Source organism: Eschrichtius robustus, chromosome 1 (genome assembly GCF_028021215.1).
Source record: "Eschrichtius robustus isolate mEscRob2 chromosome 1, mEscRob2.pri, whole genome shotgun sequence".
NCBI classification, from domain to species: domain Eukaryota; kingdom Metazoa; phylum Chordata; class Mammalia; order Artiodactyla; family Eschrichtiidae; genus Eschrichtius; species Eschrichtius robustus.
The window spans coordinates 136,971,383-136,994,212 of record NC_090824.1 but is presented as its reverse complement, the minus strand read 5'-3'; the positions used below and the strand labels follow the sequence as shown (position 1 = coordinate 136,994,212).

Sequence of the window (22,830 nt, the reverse complement as noted above, 5' to 3'; positions counted from 1 at the left end):
TCGATAAATATCTATTACATGAATGAAGCGTAACTTTATAAAATAATATTCATTACAAATCTATATGCTCACAAATAAAAAGCATAAACCTACAGCAAATGAACTGGAAAGATATCTAACTCTCAACCCTTCTGAAACCTCTCAGACTCCCATGTACTTTGTTTCACAGTCAAGGATGTGTTTATGGCAGCCTGAGAAAGGATTATGCAACCCCGCCCTTTACGCCTACAAATCAGAAGATTAGGGCAAGAGGACAAGGCAGAATATCTAAGGAAACTGGGCTTAAAACTAATCCATCAATAATTTATATAGCAAAAAAGGGAAATTGAGAATATATGATGGCAGCATTAACTTAGTATTTCACTTACAAAAAACAAGAAACACAATTGCCTTTAACAATTTAACATTTATGTGAATGTTTCAAGAGTAAAAGTAAAGCAGATGGAGGGCCTCTGAATTGTTTATTAAGTTAGTACCTTACTATTATTATATTTACAGAATGTTTGGCATTATCGCCTTGCACATATAGTAATGACTACATATTTAAAAATTTTTTTAATTTTATATAATGTTATATATTACCAATGAATTTTTCTAGTATCAGTTATCTTGATTAAACTTATGTACATACGTTTTAAATTTTTCACTGAAAATTAAATCCATAGGAAATTTCTACATTTTTAAAGATAAAAATAAGTCTGAGTAGTCAAAAAAAATTTTAAGTGTTAGTCAGTTCAGAAGATTCCTTACTACTTTCAGAAAATAACTGCTTACTTTATGCTTTAATAAATGTTCCAAATTATAAAATAAGAGTCATCATTTTTAAACAGAAGATAACATATTTCAAATCTTCAAATCTGCAAAATAAATGCAGAAAAGTAACTAAAGATGTCTATTCAAAAATATACAATATTACTCATATATTTCCCCCCAAAATCCAGTTAAGAAGTTACCTCTTCCATAGAACTTTCCCTGACATTCCCCTCCCACCAAGAGAGCTAATTATTCCCTACGCTGTGATACCACTGTAAGCTATACAGGTTTCTATTACACTTTCACACTGTGTTGTATTATTTGCCATAAAGGCAAAGATCATATCTCATTTATTTCTGAATTATTAATACCTAATGGTTGCTAAAAAGTAACACACAATTTTCAAAATAATAATTATTTTTTTAACATCTTTATTGGAATATAAAAAATAATTATTTTTATAAAATGGTTTGATGTAGAAAAAGAAAGAGCAATAAAGCTGAAGGGATGGTTCAAATTAAAAATTCAAATATCCTATTTCATTTACTCATCTAAGAATGTTAGTTAATGGGTAATTAACTTTTAAATGATAAAAGTGAAATTTTTTACTGCTCCTTTGAGAGGAAAAGCTAAAGTTTCTCTAATAGTAGTATCCTGGATTTTTAAACATAAGTTAGCTTGGCACTCAGATTAAAATGAGACCTTGAACTCAAATCAAACAGAGATTGGGGTGAATATGGGACTGCTTGCTAGTGTACAAAAAGAGCATAAAGTAACCAATAAACTTGAAAACTGTAATGATATTTTAATTTCCTAAAATTACCAGTGACATGAAGAAGCATGAAACATTAATAACATCCCTAGCTTTTAACATAACAACAAAGCTCTTCATGGTCAGGTCCCTAACTCTACATGCCGTACTCACTCATCTCCTGCATAGAATGCCTACTTCGCACCATTTACAACTGTCTCAGTTTTCAAAACTTAGTTGAGGCATCGCCTCCTCCAGGAAGCTTTTCCTGACGTTCTCACGTCTTTGCCACTCTCAATTTGAGTAACAGGTTCCCCTTGGTGCTTCCAAAAACGCCTTTACTGTTACACTAATCCTAATGGGTTAAGATTTGTTTACATATATGTCTTCCCATTGAGATCAAGGATATATCTTTTTCATGTCCTTGAGCAAAGCACAGCACACAGATTATAGTAGTAATTCAATAAATGATGACTGAATGAATAAACAAATAAATATTAGTCATAATAGATAAAGTATGTCTGCATCCATATTTGATCTTGAGGAAGATTTAAATAGTTTAAAACCATCACTAAAGTTTATGTGTTAAGTCTTCTTCCCATCCTGAAAATGGTAGCTAACTTACAGTATGCTACAGAGGTTAAAGTACCTGATGACACTGCCCAATATATGACAGGTGCTCCTTGTCATAAGCATAAAGATTGCCCAGTTCTTTAAGGCTATATACATTGGTTCAAACACAATCCATTTGTAAGGGAAGAAAGGAACATATTCTTGCCCAACCCAATTAGAAAAGAATAGATAATAATCTGTCCAGAGCAATTTAGTCCTTCATCTGGTTGAGACTAGAGATCCAAATTGACAAAAACACTGATAACCCTATCTGAAGGAGCACACACTGCCTTGGCAATCAGACTTCCTGTTTCCAAACCGTGCTACACTAAACCATGCATCCTTGGGAACACAGACTTGGTCTTACTCCTTTTTCTATCCTCAGTACCTGGCTCAGAGCCTAGGAAATGGCTGGTGCTCAATAAATGCTTGCTGAATAAAATTCTACCTGAACAGCTTCATCACGTGCTTGCTTTTCTTCCTGTCTTCGCTGACGCTCTTCCTGTAACTCATTAAGCCTCTGCTCATATTCCTTCAATTTTGATAAAACATCATGGCGTTTGTTCTGGGCTTCGAGGGTATTTATAAAGGCAATTTCGTTGACCTGCAATTAAAAAAAACGGAGAAAGTGAGTTTCAAATGAGGTTAATTCTAAGGCACATCACAAAAATAAGAAACTTAACAGTCTTTATATAATAATACAAACCAGTTTTAAGCACAGACCAAAAAATGAACGACTTATAGTCTTTTCTTTCAATACTTATCCCCAAAATGGATAATAATCCAGTGTACATAACAAACCCATAGGCCGTAGTAAGAAGTGATTTAGAGAAGTGGTCCCCAACCTTTTTGGCACCAAGGACTGGTTTCGCGGTAGACAGTTTTTCCACGGACGGGGGTGGTGGGAGGATGGTTTAGGCATTAATGCGAGTGATAGGGAGGACGGTTCAGGCAGTAATGCGAGCAATGGTACAGGCGGTAATGCAAGCGCTGTTCAGGTGGTAATGGAAGTGATATGAGGTAGCAGATGAAGCCGTTTGATTGCCCACCACTCACCTCCTGCTGTGTGGCCTGGTTTCTAACAGACCACAGGACCGCTAACGGTCCGCGGCCCAGGGGTTGGGGACCCCTGATTTAGAGTAAAGGTCTGCCATTGAAATTTTTTTTTTTTATTCAAGTATAGTTGATTTACAATGCTGTGTTAGTTTTGGTGTACAGCAAAGTGATTCAGTTATACATATACATATACTCTTTTCCATTATAGTTTACTACAGGATACTGAATATAATTCCTTGTGCCATACAATATGACCTTGTTGTTTATCCATTCTATATATAATATCAATAGTTTGCATCTGCTAGTCCCAAATTCCCAATCCAACCCTCCCCCTTGGCGACCACAGTCTGTTCTCTATGTCTGTGAGTCTGTTTCTGTTTCATAGATGAGTTCATTTGTGTCATAGCTTAGATTCTACAAATAATGATATCATATGGTATTTGTCATCTCTTTCTGACTTACTTCACTTAATGTGATAATCTCTAGGTCCATCCACATAGATGCAAATGGCATTATTTCATTCTTTTTATGGCTGAGTAATATTCCATTGTATATATTTACATCTTCTTTATCCATTAATCTGTCAATGGACATTTAGGTTGTTTCCATGTCTTGGATACTGTAAATAGTGCTGCTATGAACATAGGGGTGCATGTATCTTTTTGAATTATAGTTTTGTCCAGATATATGTCCAGGAGTGGAATTGCTATATCATATGGCAACTCTATTTTTAGTTTTTTGAGGAACCTCCATATTGTTCCCCATAGTGGCTGTACCAATTTACATGGTCACCAATTTTGTAGGAGGGTTCCCTTTCTTCCACACCCTCTCCAGCATTTGTTATTTGTAGACTTTTTAATGATGGCCATTATGACCAGTGTAGGATGGTACCTCATTGTAGTTTTGACTTGCATTTCTCTAATAATTAGTGATGGTGAGCATCTTTTCATGTGCCTGTTAGCCATGAAATATAAATATAAATATATTGTCTTCTTTGGAGAAATGTCTATTTAGGCCTTCACTGAAATGTTTTTAAGAGACAAATTAAGATTTTTATAGAAACCATTTTATAAAGTTACTTAATATCATTGTGATTTGACATTATACAAGTTACATTAAGTTTTAATAGGTATGTACATTATTCTAATGAGTTTGAGATGACAAAACTTAAAGTAAACAAACAAATCATTTTTCTTCAACATACACCAAATAAGTGACAATTAGGTACAAGGTATTAAACTATATACCTCATCCTCAACTTCACATATATTGAGACTTAACAGTCAAGTTTTGCTAGAGAGTACAGTTTTTTTTAATAGATCTTTATTGGAGTATAATTGCTTCACAATACTGTGTTAGTTTCTGTTGCACGATAAAGTGAATCAGCCATACACATATACATGTCCCCATATCCCCTTCCTCTTGAGCCTCCATCCCATCCTCCCTATCCCACCCCCCTAGATCATCACAAAACACCGAGCCGATCTGCCTGTGCTATGCTGCTACTTCCCACCAGCCAACTATTTTACATTCAGTAGTGTATATATGTTGATGCTACTCTCACTTTGCCCCAGCTTTGCCCTCCCACCCTATGTCCTCAAGTCTATTCTCTATGTATACCTCTTTATTCCTGCCCTGCAACTAGGTTCATCCGTACCATTTTTTTTTTAGATTCCATATATATGTGTTAGCATACAGTATTTGTTTTTCTCTTTCTGACTTACTTCACTCTGTATGACAGACTCTAGGTCCATCCACCTCATTACAAATACCTCCATTTCATTTCTTTTTATGGCTGAGTAATATTCCATTGTATATATGTGTCACATCTTCTTTATCCATTCATCTGTCGATGGACATTTAGGTTGGTTCCATGTCCTGGCTACTGTAAATAGTACTGCAATGAACACTGTGGTACATGACTCTTTTTGAATTATGGTTTTCTCAGGGTATATGCTCAGTAGTGGAATTGCTGGGTCATATGGTAGTTCTATTTTTAGTTTTTTAAGGCACCTCCATACCATTTTCCATAGCGTTATAGCAATTTACATTCCCACCAACAGAATTAAATCAAATAGAAACAAAGAAAACAATAGCAAAGATCAATAAAACTAAAAGCTGGTTCTTTGAGAAGATAAACAAAATTGATAAACCCTTAGCCAGACTCATCAAGAAAAAGAGGGAGAGGACTCAAATCAATAAAATTAGAAATGAAAAAGGAGAAATCACAACTGACACCGCAGAAATACAAAGGATTATAAGAGACTACTACAAAAAACTATAGGCGAATAAAATGGACAATCACGAAGAAATGGACAAATTCTTGGAAAGGTAAAATTTTCCAACACTGAACCAGGAAGAATTAGAAAATACAAACAGACCCATCACAAGTAATGAAATTGAAGCCATAATTAAAAATCTTCCAACAAACAAAAGTCCAGGACCAGATGGCTTCACAGGCGAATTCTATCAAACATTTAGAGAAGAGCTAACACCCATCCTTCTCAAACTCTTCTAAAAAATTGCAGAGGGAGAAACACTCCCAAATTCATTCTATGAAGCCACCATCACCCTGATACCAAAACCAGAAAAAGATATCACAAAAAAATAAAATTACAGACCAATGTCACTGATGAACATAGATGCAAAAATCCTCAACAAAATACTAGCAAACAGAATCCAACAGCACATTAAAAGAATCATACACCATGATCAAGTGGGATTTATCCCAGGGATGCAAGGATTCTTCAATATATTCAAATCAATGAATGTGATACACCAGATTAACAAATTAAGGAATAAAAACCATATGATCATCTCAATAGATGCAGAAAATGCTTCTGACAAAATTCAACACCGATTTATGATAAAAACTCTCCAGAAAATGGGCACAGAGAGAACCTACCTCAACATAATAAAGGCCGTTTATGACAAAACCACAGCAAGCATCATACTCAATGGTGAAAAACTGAAATCATTTCCACTAAGATCAGGAACAAGACAAGGATGTCCACTCTCGCCACTCTTATTCATCATAGTTTTGGAAGTCCTAGCCACAGCAGTCAGAGAAGAAAAAGAAATAAAAGGAATACAAATTGGAAAAGAAGAAGTAAAACTGTTACTGTTTGCTGATGACACGACACTGTACATAGAAAATCCTAAAGATGCCACCAGAAAACTACTAGAACTAATCAATGAATTTGATGAGGTTGCAGGATACAAAATTAATGCACAGAAATCTCTGGCATTCCTATACAGCAACAACGAAAAATCAGAAAGAGAAATTAAGGAAACACTCCCAATTACCATTGCAACAAAAAGAATAAAATACCCAGGAATAAACGTGCCTAAGGAGGCGAAAGACTTGTACTCATAAAACTATAAAACACTGATGAAAGGAATCACAGATGACATAAACAGATGGAGGAATATACCATGTTCTTGGACTGGAAGAATCAACATTGTGAAAATGAATATACTACCCAAGGTAATTTACAGATTCAGCGCAATCCCTATCAAACTATCAATGGCATTCTTCACAGAATTAGAACAAAAAATTTTATAATTCATATGGAAATGCGGAAGATACCGAACAGCCAAAGCAATCCTGAGAAAGAAAAATGGAGTTGGAGGAATCAGGCTCCCCGACTTCAAACTATACCACAAAGCTACAGTAATCAAGACAGTATGGTACTGGCACAAAAACAGAAATATAGATCAATGGTAAAGGAGAGTAAAGTTTTTATGAGTAAAGTACAGCTAATGATAAAAAACTGGAAAATGTTGGGGTCAAATTTCTCATTCTTGAAAGCCAGAAGGAAGGCATGCCACAGTGAAAAAGTTAGAGTGAAATACGGAAGTAAACAAACACTGGAGCTACTGTCTCTGAAAGAAGTATATAGACTCCAGGAATCCATGTTGCATGAAATAAAACCTATCACTAGATATGTTACAAACTGAAACAAGAAAGTTTGAATACAGTTCTAGCAAAGATTTCCGAATCTCCATGCCATGTAACCATTTTCATAAGTTAATTAACAATATAATCATTTCTCAAGGTATACTGAAAGTATAAGACAAACAGGTATGCTCAAGCAAAATTAATCATAATGTATCAAGGGTCACATGTTAAACATAATCAAGATGAAAGAAAAAGAAATGGGACCTAATGCTCTAGACAAAATAAATAAAATAAAATTCAGAGGGAAGAATGTGCAAAAGCAGCATAAAAAATCCAATCTGTGATGTTGGTCAAATGTTACAAAATTTTAGTTATGCTAGTTGAATATGTTTGGAGATGTAATGTACAGCATGGTGATAATAGTTAATAGTACTGTACTATATACTTGAAATTTGCTAAGAAGATAGATCTGAAATCTTCTTAGTGTGTGCGCGCACACACACACACAGTAACTAAGTAGAGGTAACAGAAATTTTAATTAGTTGGATTGTAGTGATCATCCCACAATGTATATGTATATCAAAATATCAAGTTGTACACCTTAATATATACAATTTTGATATGTCAATGCTATCTCAATCAAACTGTAAGTAAGTAAAAAAATAAATAAATAAGACATTTCCTGGAAATTAACTGGAAGAAAACATAACCAAAGAAACAGCAGAATATCTCCTAGGCAAACTTTGTAATGTAAAAGAAGTCAACACGAACCTGAATTTAAAGGTGCAAAAAAGATGATAAAATGACATGATAAAATAAAGGAAGACTAGAGAGTTAAGGAAACTTAGAACAAAAGTAACACAATCACAGAATTAATTAAATTATAAAAAGCATGAAACAGAGCAAAGATGGTAAAAAATCAAATCACTAACAGAGGAAAGGCTTGTTATAATCACAGTTAATATGTACTTTAAAATGAAAATTTATGTATAAGTAATAACTTTTGAACATGGAGAACAAGTTAAGATGACCTAATGTAAGAATAATATCTGTAAAGTTAAGAAAGACAAAATATTCCAATATATAATACAGAAAATTTTCCCTGAAAAAAAGAAATACTGAAAATTGAGAGAGCTCACTTTATTTCATGAAGAATTTATTCAGAAGATCAACACCGAGAATATCCTTATTAAATCACAAAACATTAAGGAACAAGCACAATTTTTTTAAGCTTCCAGGCAGTAAATGCAAGTCATCTATGAGAAAGAGGGAGAAAAAATCTGTCTGGCCTCAGGCTTCTCCACAGAATTAGTTAATGCTAGAAAAACATGGAATAATGCCTACAAAACTTTGAAGGAAAGATATTCTGAACCATGAATCTGATCTCTAGCCAAGATGTACTCAGAAATGCCACAGGCCTTTGATACCTAAGAACTCAATGAATAGAGCACAATAACCTCTTCCTGAAAAAACTACTTGTTAATAAAATCCAGCCAACCAGGTCAAAACAAAGAACTCATGAATGGAGGATTAGGCAAGCTGTGCATCCATTCATACATAGAAGGAAAACTAAACTGTGGAATTTATAGTTTCAGAGCAAAATGTAAAAGTTATAAACCTTAACAATGTAAAAATAATGAAACTATGAAAATTGTTGGGAGGAGATCTTGTGATAAAGAAACATTTATTACAAATTCAATAATTCCCTCAATTTTACTTCCACGTCACTTCCTTCTCTTAAAATGGAACTAAAATAGAAATGAATACTTCTTATTAAGAAGTACCATGGATAGTATAATTCTTTTTTTTTTAATTTGTAAAATTAATTAATTAATTAATTAATTTACTTTTTGGGCTGTGTTGGGTCTTCGTTTCTGTGCAAGGGCTTTCTCTAGTTGCGGCAAGCGGGGGCCACTCTTCATCGCGGTGCGTGGGCCTTCCACTGTCGCGGCCTCTCTTGTCGCAGAGCACAGGCTCCAGACGCGCAGGCTCAGCAGTTATGGCTCATGGGCCTAGCTTCTCCGCAGCATGTGGGATCTTCCCAGACCAGGGCTCGAACCCGTGTCCCCTGCACTGGTAGGCAGACTCTCAACCACTGTGCCACCAGGGAAGCCAGATAGTATAATTCTATTTTATAAAGTTATCTATTCATTCCATCTGAACATTATTCTAAAGAGATTTCTGGAAGAGTATTTATAATGTAAATGGTAGCTATTTCTGAGGGTGGGATTTTGAGTTTCCTTTTCTACATATTGCTCGAATTCTTTAAAATGAGAATAAACCATTTTCATAACAATATGGCCACTATTCTACATATAAAACAGTATTAAAGAAAGCTAGAGTAATGCATTTATACTAAGACTTAAAGACAAGAAAAAGTCCCTGAAGGTTTTTAAGTTAAGAGATAATACAATAAGGCCCTTAAGAAAGATTAATTTGAAGGGAGTAGGGACAAAAGGCAAGAATAACAACTGCAAATATTGATAAATGATCACAAGTTTTCCAAGTCTAGATTAATGGGAGACTAGTGATACCATTCATCTGAAATATGAATTTCAGGAAAGGCAAATGATTTGGGATACAGGGGTGGTGAGCTGATGAGTTTCACTGGATACAATCATCAAGCAATAGGTAATTGAGTCCAGAGCTTCATTGAGAGGGTAGGGTTAAAATGCAGATGTAGGAGTCACTACAGAGAGGATAGCTGAAGCAATGAGAATCATTGTGATATTCAAGGAAAATAATAAGTGAAGTGGACTGAAGGCAGTAACATTTAAGCAGCAAAAGAAAAAGGGAAGATAGTAAAGCACTGGTTAGGAAAGCAGAAGGAAAACCAAGATAGTGCAGAAGAAAGTATTCTAGAAAAAAATACACAACAGTGTTGATAATGAACAGATCCAGAAAAGGCTTTTAAACATAGTGATAACAGAGTAACATTCTGAAAGGAAAGTACAGTATAGCACAGAGGAAAAATGGTGTCATAAGGAATTCAAGAAGACAGGAGTGATGAGGTAGTGGAAAAGAGCATAGACAGCTCTTTCTAGGAATCTAGTGATTTCCAAAAGGAAAGAATAGGCAATCTATAGAATAGGTGGAAGTAGTCAGTCTAGAGGAAGAAAGCAAAGGAGCAGGCACAAGAAGATAACTGATGAAGCAAATTTTAAAAGCAGGCAAGAGGACACAGCACAAGGAAAAGGCTACTGCCATAAATAAGGAAAAAGATGTCTTTTCCTCAAAAAAAAACCCCCCAAAACCCTGTAATTATGAGTAGACACGTTGCATCTGAAAAGCAATCAATGAGACCATTAAGAAACCGAAAATAAAAGCCATTTTTATACTATTAAATAAATGATAAAATCGGGTGCTGAATAACTCTGCCTGCAATAATAATCACTATCAACCAAATAGTAGATGACTTATTTTCAATCATCTGTATATCCAAGAAAGAACTAAGACATTTGAAATGACTGTTAATTTATGCCAAGAACACACAAAAAAGTATATGTGTAAAAAGTTATATCTTACACAGGACTGAAATAAATATATTTGGTATGTCTCAAGGACATATTCTTAAGTTCTAGTGGAACTTAAGTATATTTTAAATCACTGGATTATTAGAACTTCTGGATTAGTAATAAAACAACAGAAATGCATTAGGGACTTAAGGAAAAGTTAGGAAGTGGAACACAAATAGGATGTGGCATTCTATGAAATTCTAATATTTTACAGAGTATTTACAGCATACCAAGGATGGCATTAACTGCTTCACAATATGCACAACCTAATTTAATCCTTTCAGCAATTCTTTGAGATGTAGGTAAGATTATTCCTATTTTACAGATCAACAAATCGGCTGAGAGGCTAAAATAACACCTAAGACCATTCACTACTATGTGGTAGAGTCAGGACCTGAATCCAAATTTATCTAACTCCAGAGACTTCAGTCCTCACTATTATGATGAAAAATTACTTCTGAAGAAGGAGCAACTCTTCGATATATGTGGAACCAAATTTCCTGATCATAAAAATCACCTGGGGGCTTATAAAAAAATAAAGCTCCTCAGGGGCCACTCTAGCATTACTGAAAAAAACCTGCAAAGCTTGGAAATCTCTCTTTTTAACAACTCAGATTACTGTTACAATCAGGCAAGACTGGGAAATATTGGCATGTGATAAAACCAAAGGTAGGAGGAGGTTTTGTCTCATAGATGAAAATGTCTGGGGATGAAAGTAATTGGCAATGTTTCACACAAACTTTTAAGATATTTATGTAATTATACTAAGAACAATTCATTCATAAAATATTTAAATGAATGAGAGAACAAGAAAACCCTAGATTGTCTATTTTTATTTTCTTTGTAGATATAATACATTTCAAAAGAGGGTTTCAGAGATTATCGAAGAGAAAGCAATGAAAATTAAGAGAACCAATAGGGCAGCAGTTGGTAGCAGGATTTTAAAGCAGAATTTCATATTAGCAAAAATCTCAGTACAGACTCTTAACTCAGTGAACCTGGATTATTAAGAATTTTTAAAACTGCAAATGGTAGTTGATATCTTTATGCAAAAACAACCAGCAGTCAACCACTCATCTTGATGGAAATTATTTAAATTATAGCTTGGGTTAATATGTTTATAGGAGCCACTTTGGTTTAATGAGATTATAATGAAAGTAAATATATTAGGCAATTAGACAGATCAAAATTCATACAAGTCATATAAAAAAAAGGCCACAAAATGAATATACAAAACCAATAATAAGAACAGTGGTAAAAGCATAGGCTTTGGAACCACAAACATCAGGATTTTAATTCTGGCTGTGTGACCATCAACAATCTGCCTTCAGATTGCTCCTCTAAAATATAAAAATAATACATAGTTCAGAATTTCCACTTCCAGCTATGATGGAGTGATAGGGTCCAGATGCACCCTCCCACCTTAAACAACTAAAAAATTAGACAAATATATAAAATATATGAAATTCAATTAATGTAACACAGCAAATATCAAAAGAACAAAGGACAAAACCACATTATTCTTGCAATAGATGGAGAAAAAGGATTTGACAAAATCCAACACTGCTTCATGATAAAAACACTCAACAAACTAGGAGTAAAAAGGAACTTCCTCAATCTTTGAAGGGTATCTATGAAAACCCCATACCTAACATCATACTTGATGATGAAAGACTAAATGCCCCCGACTCCAAAGATCAGGAACAAGACTAGGATGTCCGCTCTTACCACTTCTATTCAGTATTGTACTGCAGGTTGTACCCTGAGCAATAAGCAACAACAACAACAAAAAAAATCAAAGCCATCCAGATTGGTAAAGAAGAAGTAAAACTATCTCTAGTTGCAGATGGTATGATCTTGAATATAGAAAATCTTAAGGAATCCACTAAAAAGCTATTACAACTAATGAGCAAGTTCAAGCAAGGTTGCAGGAGATAAGATCAATATATAAAAATCAATTGTATTTCTATACACTAGCAATAAACAATCTGAAAATGAAATTAAGAAAACAATTCCATTTACAATCACCTCCAAAAGAGTACAATCAACACTTAGGAATTAATTTAAACAAGAAGGTGAAAGGCTTGTGCCCTGAAAATTAGAAAACACTGCATAAAGAAATTAAGGAAGATTTAAATCAATGGAAAGATATCCTGTGTTCATGGATTAGGAAGATCTAATATTATTAAGATGGCAATACTCCCCAAAGCACTGTAAAAATTCAATGCCATCCTAACAAAACTCCAATGGACTTTTTTATGGAAATGGAAAACTTATCCTCATCCTAACTGCAAGTTACCCCAAATAGCTAAGACAACAATGAAAAAGAACGAAGTTGGAGGACTATAGTTCCTGATTTCAAAGCTTACTCAAGTGCTACCGTAATCAAAACAGTGTGATACCAGCATAAGGATAGACGTATAGACCAGTGGAATAGAACTGAGAGAAGAGAAATAAACCTGTACACCTATGGCTAATTGATTTCCAGCAAGTGTGCCAAGACCATTCACTGGGGAAAGAATAGTGTCTTCAAGAAGCAGTACTTGGACAAACGATATCCACCTGCAAAAGAATAAAGGCAGACCCCCCTACCTCATTCTGTATATAAAAATTAATTCAAAATGTATCTATGACTTAAATATAAAAGCTAAAACCATAAAACTCTTAGATGAAAACATGGAGGTAAATCTTCATGACTTTGAATTTGGCAATAATTTCTTAGCACAAAAAGTACAAAAAATAAAACAAAAGATAGATAAATTGGACTTCATCAACATTAAAAACTTTTGTGCAAAGAACATTATCAACAAATGAAAAGATAACCTACACAATGCGAGAAAATATCTGCAAATTATATATCTGATAAAAGACTAGTACTGAGAATATACAAAGAACTCTTACAGCTGAACAACAAAAAGACAAACAGCCCAATTTAAAAAAATGAGCAATGGACTTTGAATAGACATTTTTCTAAGGAAGATATACAAATAGCGAATAAGCACATAAATAGATGCTCAATATTGTTAGTCATTAAGGAAATGGACAGATTCCTAGAAAGACACAAATTACACAAGAGAAATAGATAATATGAATAGCCCTATGGATATAAAAAAATGGAATTTTTAGTAAAAAAAACTCATCCACAAAGAAAACCCCAGGCCCAGACGGCTTCATTGGTAAATTCCACAAAAAATTTAAGGAGGAAATTGTACCAGTTCCACATAAACTACTTTAGAAAACTGAAGAGGATGGAACCCTTCCCAAGTCACTTTAGGAGGCCAGCATATTCTGTTACCAAAAGCAGACAAAGATATTATAAGAAAAGAAAAAGAAAGATCAAAATCCCTCACAAACATTGACGCAAAAATTCTTAAAATTTTAGCAAACGAAGCACACCAAAATATAAAACTGATATTATATCATGACCACGTGAGGTTTATCCCAGAATTGCACAATTACTTTGGTATCTGACAATCAAATACTGAAATTAACCATTTTAAGATCTTAAAAAAACACATAATATCATCTCAATAAATGCAGAAAAAGCAGGTAACCAAATTCAAAGTCCACGGTAAAAAAATTTTAGTAACTAGGAATAGAAAGGAAGTTCCTCAATCTGATACAGAACATCTATGAAAGATCTACAGCTAATATCACACTTAATGGTGAAAGACTGAACACTTTCTTCCTAAAATTAGGAGCAAGGCAATGATATTGGTTCTCATCACTAATCAACATTGTGGTAGTACTGGTTAATGCAATAAAGGGAGATTAAAAAATGAAAACCATACAGGAAAAGAAGAAATAAAACTAGAACTAGTAGGTTTAGCAGGGTTGTAGGATATAAGTTAATACACTAAAATCAAATGTGTTTCTATAAGTTAGCAGCAAACAATTAGAAACAAATTTAAAACAAGATACTACTGACAACAGCATTAAAAATATGAACTGCAGATAAATTTCATAAAATATATACAAAGACCAAAATAAATGGAGATATATGCCATCAGACATATGGTTCAGAATACTCAATATCATTAGGATTACAAGTCTCCCCCAGATTAATCTATATATTCAATGCAATTCTAATCAAAATACAGGCAGGCCTCTTTTGGGGGGGAGGAGTAGCAATTCACAAGCTGATCCTATAAATTACATGGCAATGCAAAGAACCTAAAAGAGCAAAATAGTTTTAGAAGAAAATAATACTTAAGGATTTATACTTCTTGATTTCATGACTTATTATAAAGGTACAGTAATGTTATTTATAAAGATAAATGTAACAGAATAGAAAATCAGAAATAGACCCACACATATATAGCCAATTGCTTTTCAACAAGGGTCTAAGGCAATTCATTATACAAAAGATAGTCTCTTTAACAACTGATACTGGAACATTATATAACCATATGAAAAAAATGAACCTCAACCCTACCTCACACCATATAAAAAACAACTCAAAATGGAACACAGACCTCATCGTAAAATTTAAAACTTCTAGAGAAAACTTAAGGGAAAATCTTAGTGACCTTAAGTTTATGTAAAGATTTTTTAAATAGGGCACAGAAAAACATAAAGTATAGACAAAAAAGTCAATATATGGGACATTTCCAATTTTTAAAACTTCAAAAGACACTTTTAAGAAAATGAAAGGGCAATCCGTAGACTGAGAGAAAATATTTGCAAAACATAGATATTAATATCTAAAATATACAAAGTCCTCTAAGAAATCCTGCTATTTGCCACAACATGGATGAAACTGGAGGGTATTATGCTAAGTGAAATAAGCCAGACAGAGAAAGAAAAATACTGCATGGTATCACTGATATTTGGAATATAGAAGAAAAAGTGAATCTCATCGAAACAGATTTTTCTTTCTGTAGTTGATTTCTAGTTTCATACCATTGTGGTTGAAAAAATGCTTGATATAATTTCTATCCTCTTAAATTAGTTGAGACTTGTTTTGTGGTCTAGTATGTGATCTATCCTGGAGAACATACCATGTACATGTGAAAAGAATGTTTATTTTGCTGTTTTTGAATATAATGTCCTATAGATATCTATTAAGTCCAACTACTCTATTGCATCATTTAAGACCATCATTGCCTTACTGATTTTCTGTCCAGATATGGAACCAACTGAAATGCCCATCAACAGATGAATGGATAAAAAAGATGTGATATATATATACAATGGACTATTACTCAACCATAAAAAAGAATGAAATTCTGCCATTTGCAGCAACATGGATGGACCTAGAGAACGTTATACTTAGTGAAGTAAGTCAGACAGAGAAAGACGAAAACTGTATGATATCACTTATAATTGGAATCTAAAAAATAATACAAATGAATATATATGCAAAACAGAAACAGACTCAGAGATATAGAAAACAAACAAACCAGTGGTAACCAAAGGGAAGAGGGGAGAAGGGAGGGGCAAATTAGGGGTACAGAATTAAGACATACAAACTACTATGTATAAAATAGATAAGCAACAAGGATATATTGTTATTACATGGAATTACAGCCATTATCATGTAATAACTTTTAATGGAGTATAATCTGTAAAAATACTGAATCACTATGCTGTACACCTGAAACTAATACAATATTGTAAATCAACTATACTTCAATTCAAAAAACTCAAAGAAAGAGAGAACAGGAAAGTAGCTGCCACAGGCCGGGGGGAGGCAGATAGAAATAGGGAGAGATTGGTAAAAGGGGACAAACTTTTAATTATAAGATGAATGAAATCTGAGCATCTAATGTATAACATGGTAGCTATAGTTGATAACACTGTATTCTATTGATATAATTGAAATACGCTAAGAGGGTAGAACTTAAATGTTCACACACACACACACACACAAAAGATAAATATGTGAGGTGATGGATATGTTAATTAACTGGATGAGGGAAATCCTTTCACAATGTATACGTATATCAAATCACCATGTAAATATCTATTTTATTTGTCAATTATATCTCAAAAAAGCTGAAAACGAGAACTGTTTGACTAATAACAAAACAATCTAACTTTAAAAAATAAACAAAGATATTTGAACACTGTACCAAATAAGAGCTACAGATAGGATATACACACATGAAAAGATGTTCAAAAAGCAAATTAAAACCACAAGACACTATACATAAAGACTAATATGAAATGGTTAGAATTACAGTATGTAACCATGTCAAGTGTTGGTGAGAATGTGGCTAACTAGAACTCTCATCCACTGCTGGTAAGAGTATATAAAGTGTTTCTTTAAAAGTTAAACCTATCATAAGACTCTGCCAATCTCAGGGATTTACCAGAGAAAATGAAAGCACACATCTGCACAAAGACTTGTATACGAATTTACACAGCAGCTATATCTATAACAGCCAAAAACTGGAATGAAAACAAATGTCCATCAACAAGTGACTGGATTAACAAACTATGGTATTTCTACACAATGGTATACTTCTCAGCAATGAAAAGGAAATGATACACAACAGCATGGATAAAATTCAAAATAACTATGCTGAGTGAAAGATGCCAGAGGAAAGAGTACATACTCTATGATTCCATTCATATAAAATTCTGGAAAATGCTAACATCCATAGTGACAAAAAGCAGATCAGCCATTGCATGGTAACAGAGTTGGTGGAAGGAATGAATTACAAAGAGGTATAAAGAAACTTTTGAGGGTGATGGAATTGTTTATTATTTTCATTGTACTGATGGTTTCAGGAACATATATGTCAAAACTCAACAAACTGATGCTTCACATATGTGTTATTTATTGTCTGTGAATTATACCTCAATAAACCTGTAAAAAATAATACATATCTCATAGGATTATTGTAAGAGTAAGATATTGCACATAATAAGTATCAAATGAGCATGTAAAAATGCTGTTATTCTGGAACAGGATAAACATTTGATAAACATTAGCTTCTCGTGTAACAACTGAAAAAGTACTCGAGTAACTAATTCAATGTTCAAAGCACCTAAGTTATACCTTAGCTTCTTCCTCTTGTGCTTTTTTAACAATTGCTTGTAACTGCACCTCTCGTTTAAATTCAGCATGAAGTAATTTCTCTTCCATCATCCTACGTCGTTGGTCTAGTAACTCTTCTTTCCACTTCCGGACATCTTTCTCCTATATGCAATGAATTATCACATCATTAATTTCAGCATACACAGTCACTTGACAAGAAGTGCAAACAGATAAACAGCTTAGGAATTATAAAGTCAAGAACCTGGAAAGACCTAAAGGATCATGACTAATGATTACGAACACAGCCTATGGAGCCAGACTGATGAGTTCATAATCTACCATGGTCACTTGCTAGATATATAAACTGGGCAACTTTTTTAGCCTATGTCTCAGTTTCCTTATCTATAAAGAGAACAGTAGTAGTACCTAACTCATAGGTTTCCAAGATTGAGTGAATATATGTAAACTCTTAGAACAGTACATTAGACATTGCTCAAGAGAAATATTTGCTGTTATTATTATACTGTGCTATGAGCACACTTAAAATGAAAATAGTGTATATGTCTTATCCTTATAAACATTAATGGCTCTATAACCCAAATTCAAGACAGATAATTTTGTCCTAGAAATTGAAAAAAAGGTGAGAAGTCTGAAAACTAAATATTTGCATAAGAAACATTCTCTGAAGGAACAGAGAGTTTTGACTATAGAAGAATAATTACGTTAGCTCTCTTTACTTCCTTAAAACAATCTCAAATAGGAGAAGTAAAAGACTTGTCCTGTGCTCCAAGAAATCAGAACCTGCACCAATAAGAATAAATTATAGAAAATAAATGTTGGCTCAACATGAATGGGAAGAAAACTAACATTTCAGTTGAATTTTAGCTACATAATAATGTATTTAACCACCTAAAGAAGTATGATGCAGAAACAGTACTGGATTAGGAGCTAGGAACAGGTCCTTAAAGCTCTAGCTCTGCAAATTATTGGTCATGTGATATTGGTAACTAGCTCTGCAAATTACTGGTCATGTGACATTGGAAACAGCCCTTAGCCTCTCGAGATTCAGTTTTCACATCTATAAAATGGGGTTCGGGGGACTTCCCTGGTGGTGCAGTGGCTAAGAATCCACCTGCCAATGCAGGAGACATGGGTTCGATCCCTGGTCCGGGAAGATCCCACATGCCCTGGAGCAACTAAGCCCGTGCGCCACAACTACTGAGCCTGTGCTCTAGAGCCCGCGAGCCACAACTACTGAGCCCGCACGCCACAACTACTGAAGCCCACGCGCCTGGAGCCTGTGCTCCACAACAAGAGAGGACACCACAGTGAGAAGCCCGCGCACTGCAACAAACACCCAAGGCAGCCAAAAATAAATAAATTAAATAAAATAAATTTTTTTTAAAATGGGGTTCAGGATCTGTTCAACTCTGTGTGCCTCACAGAGGTATTGTGGTGATCAGATGAGACCATATATGTATAGAATAGTGTTGAAACAATAACTCATTATATAAATGGAAGGTGGGATTTATCATTTAAATTAATTGAAGGGATACCTACATTGATGGGAAAATTAAACCAGAGAACCTCTAACGTCTTGTACAATTTCAAGAATTTACTATTTTGTTTGCATGAGTATCTGGAGATTATATCATATAGTGAGAAAATAAACTATATAATTTTATTTGTATTAAAAACACGGTAAGAAGGGAAATTATAATTGTGTTAGAACATTTTTCTAAAGCTTAAAATGAAATAATATATTAACTCTTATAGAACCCCATGACATGGAGACTGTTTTTCATATTTGATCTATTCAATCTAAATGATTAAAATCTTGATTAAAATAATTAAATTCTTGAGATTCAGGTAAAGAGAAAAATTACAGATTTTCTTCCTTTCCCAGCCAACTTTTCTACTGTACCAAGGAGAATCTTATGCCACCTCATTTTTACATTCAAATTATTTGGTCCAATTATTTTTCCCAATTTTAAAACAAACATAAGTAATGCAAATATTTTTAACCTAGGCATATTAGTCCTCCTTTCTAGGACCAGAAGGTAACAAAGGAGTTCACCTATACTATAACGGTTACCTATCTTCTGTCATGCTGTGTTAGGTATATGTAGTACACAGACTCCAAGATGGCTCCAAATGATCCCAGCCACCTGGTATTCAGACCCTTGTGTATTTCCCTCCAACACTGTATCAGGATCGTGACCAATACAATTCAGCAAAAGTGATGGTATATCACTTCCGAGATTAGGTTATAAAGACAGTGCAGCTTCCATTTGGCAGCTCACTTGTTCATTCTCTCTCTTTCTCGTCTTCTCTCAGATTACTCTGTGGGAAAGGTAGCAGCCATGTTATAAGAACATCAGGCTATGGAAAGATCCACATGGCGAGATACTGAGGTCCATAGTCAACTGCTAAAGAGGAATCCAGGCCTACCAATAACCACATGAGAGAGTTTGGAAGTGGATCCGTCAGCTCCAAATGACTGCTGCCCCAGACAACAGCTTGACTGCAACCTCAGGAGAGACTCTGAACAAAAAAATAACAACACAAGCCACTCCTGGTTTCCATGCCCAAGAAACTGTGAGCTAATAAATGTGTGTTGTTTTAAACTGCTAAGTCTTGAGGTCCTTTGTTACACAGCACACATAACTAATATAGTACTCATGTCTGCCATGTGTAACTAACAATAAGAATGACCATATACTGAGCAACAGCCACCCGAGCACCATGCTACTGTTTTACTTACTTGCCACTTTCATCATCACAACTGGTTAACAATGATAACTGTCATTTTATGGATAAAGAAATTAAAAGGCAGTATTGTTAAGTAATTTGCCCAGGGCATCATATCCTATTACGTGGTTCAAACCAGGATTTCACCTGATTGGCCATCTCCAGAGCCCATGTTCTTTCCACTACACCACACTGACCAGAAGTTACACTGCCCTAATTACTCCAAGAATCTCTTCCATAAATCTAATTAGTGCCCCACTTATTCAAATCTGATCATCTCAAGCTCAAAACTGTCCTACCAATTCATTGAACACTTTGCACAAGACTCCCCAAGGAAACCCCCACTGAAAATGGCAAAAGACAAAGCGCAGCTTTAATAATCCATGCGAACTCAGCAAAACATCAATTTACCAGCTTTTTTAGGAATGACAAATTCTGTTTTCTTTCTTTTTTTAACAGGTAGCTTTCTGTAACTCAGTAGACAGAAATGCTTTCGTTTCCTAATAAATTTATTTTTATTGTTCTTTTAGCTTCTCTCGAACCAGAAGAAGAAGTCAAGTTGAAAATAAGCCCATCAATTTAAGGCAATCATACTTCCCTAAAAATTAAAAACTCACCCTTTCTAACAATTTCTGAAGCTTTAATGTTTTCTCTTCACGTAACTTTTCCCTTAGCTGCTGTGCTTTCATTTGTTTTTCTTCATGTTTCTTCTTAGATTCTGCAATTGTTCTATTAATGCAAACAAATGGACAAGAGACACAAATGTTTACATGATAAAGTCAAAAATATCTTCTTTAGTCTTCAAAGTTCTTAAAATAAGTATAAAAAATATACAAAACTAACTTTGGCCTAAAATTTCACAGAAACATTGTCACTTTTCAATGGATCTGGAAATATCTTGAATCATGTACCTTAAAATAGTATATGTAGTAACTCCATTTAATAGTCAAGAACATCTAGTTCCCTTCCTGTGAAACATTTCAAATTAATTTTCAAAGGCCACACCTTTTACGAGATGGTGAGGAAAGTTTTTCATGCATGTGAATTCCATGTCCTGGAGGTCTAGCAGGTTCCTCCTCTACAATATCCCCCCAGGATGTATTTTGGCGCCAAGATTCACGAGCTGGTTTCAGAAAAAAGAAAACCGCTATTGTTTAGCCACATAATTCTATAAAACCAACATTTGAGAACAGACTTTTAAAAGGCATCCCACTCTTATTTATTTTACACAAAAACCCCACGTAATAAGATAATCTATTTTATACCCCTCTACCTATACATACAACACACACACACACAAACATACAAACATGTAATACCTTCATAATCTGCCAGGACATCATTCCAATCCATAGACATACCACAGAAAGATACACTTCCACTGCCCATGCTGGCCTAAAATGTAATAAGAAAAATTGAGTAACAAATATATGAACCAATTATAACCTTATAAAATGAACTATACATGAAATTTTCCTACCTATTGCTCATATATTTCATTTAGCAAACAGTACAAAACCAGAAAAAAGTTACATACCTCTTACAGTCACAGTAATTACCAAGTTAAAAATACCACAGCCTATACATTTTAAGAAGAAGACTAACCTACCTGCCATTAACAGCAGAGACAAACGAAGTAATTTTAAAAGAAAACTATTGGGTTTAAACTATTACTACATAAATTCTGACATATTTAGAGCACACATCAGAAAAGCTAAAAAGTATTTGTTGGGCATTAAAATTTAATAGGAAAACATTGCAAACATTCATGATTACTTTTATTCTTTAAGAAATCCCTCTCATCAACATATATATCCTGAGCGCCTAGTGATAGAAAGGCAATGTATCATTTGCTTTTTATTAGCAGAAGGAAAAATATATCTTCGATTCTTCTTCAATCTATACAATTATAATCTGAGAAATGTTGCGTATTTACTTACTCTGAGATTCATTTTCTTGATTTGTAAAATGAGAAAACAACTTCCAACTTGTCAATTGCATTATATATAAAAGCACTTAGTAATGGTAAAGTGCTTTAAAAAAGACTTGCTATTGTTTATTGTATAAGTCTCAAACACCCAGAGAATAAAAATTCTAAAAGCTCACAGAAAAATCACTGTCGTTGTCAGTTTCAATATTGATATCATTGTTTTCTTCAGCTTCAATTTCTCTAGTTAACTGTTCCTCTTCAGCAATAGCACTAGCAATGGCTTCTTCATTGGCCTTTTCTAGACGATCTGCTAGCTCTTCCTTTTTAGCAAGAACTTCTGCCATAGACTATAAAGTTAAAAACAAACAAAAAGAAGAATCATCAGTTGACTGGAAAGTTAAGTAATTATTTCTTTATGTTCTAATCATAAATAGTATATATAAAAATAGCATTGATCTAGAATTATAAAACTTGGGGTCCAGTTGTATGACTCGGAAATTTCTTAAAAGCAAAAGACTATTTTATATTCCATAAAATGATACAATAATCCATGAGACCTTTTTACCAAACTGCTGT

The 22,830-nt window shown here is 34.0% G+C and overlaps 1 protein-coding gene across 6 annotated transcripts in view; it reads right to left on the bottom strand.

Annotated features, from left to right (window-relative positions):
• The window catches only part of SCAPER (S-phase cyclin A associated protein in the ER), a 489,933-nt gene that overhangs the window by 305,208 nt on the left and 161,895 nt on the right, over window positions 1-22,830 (bottom strand). For all 6 annotated transcript variants that reach the window (XM_068556227.1, XM_068556251.1, XM_068556256.1 and 3 more), the window contains 6 exons: window positions 22,431-22,601; window positions 21,644-21,719; window positions 21,330-21,447; window positions 20,942-21,053; window positions 17,595-17,735; window positions 2,565-2,720 (listed from right to left, as the gene is read on the bottom strand). In XM_068556227.1, coding sequence (XP_068412328.1) covers window positions 2,565-2,720; window positions 17,595-17,735; window positions 20,942-21,053; window positions 21,330-21,447; window positions 21,644-21,719; window positions 22,431-22,601 — 774 coding nt within the window. The remainder of the gene's footprint in view (window positions 1-2,564; window positions 2,721-17,594; window positions 17,736-20,941; window positions 21,054-21,329; window positions 21,448-21,643; window positions 21,720-22,430; window positions 22,602-22,830) is intronic.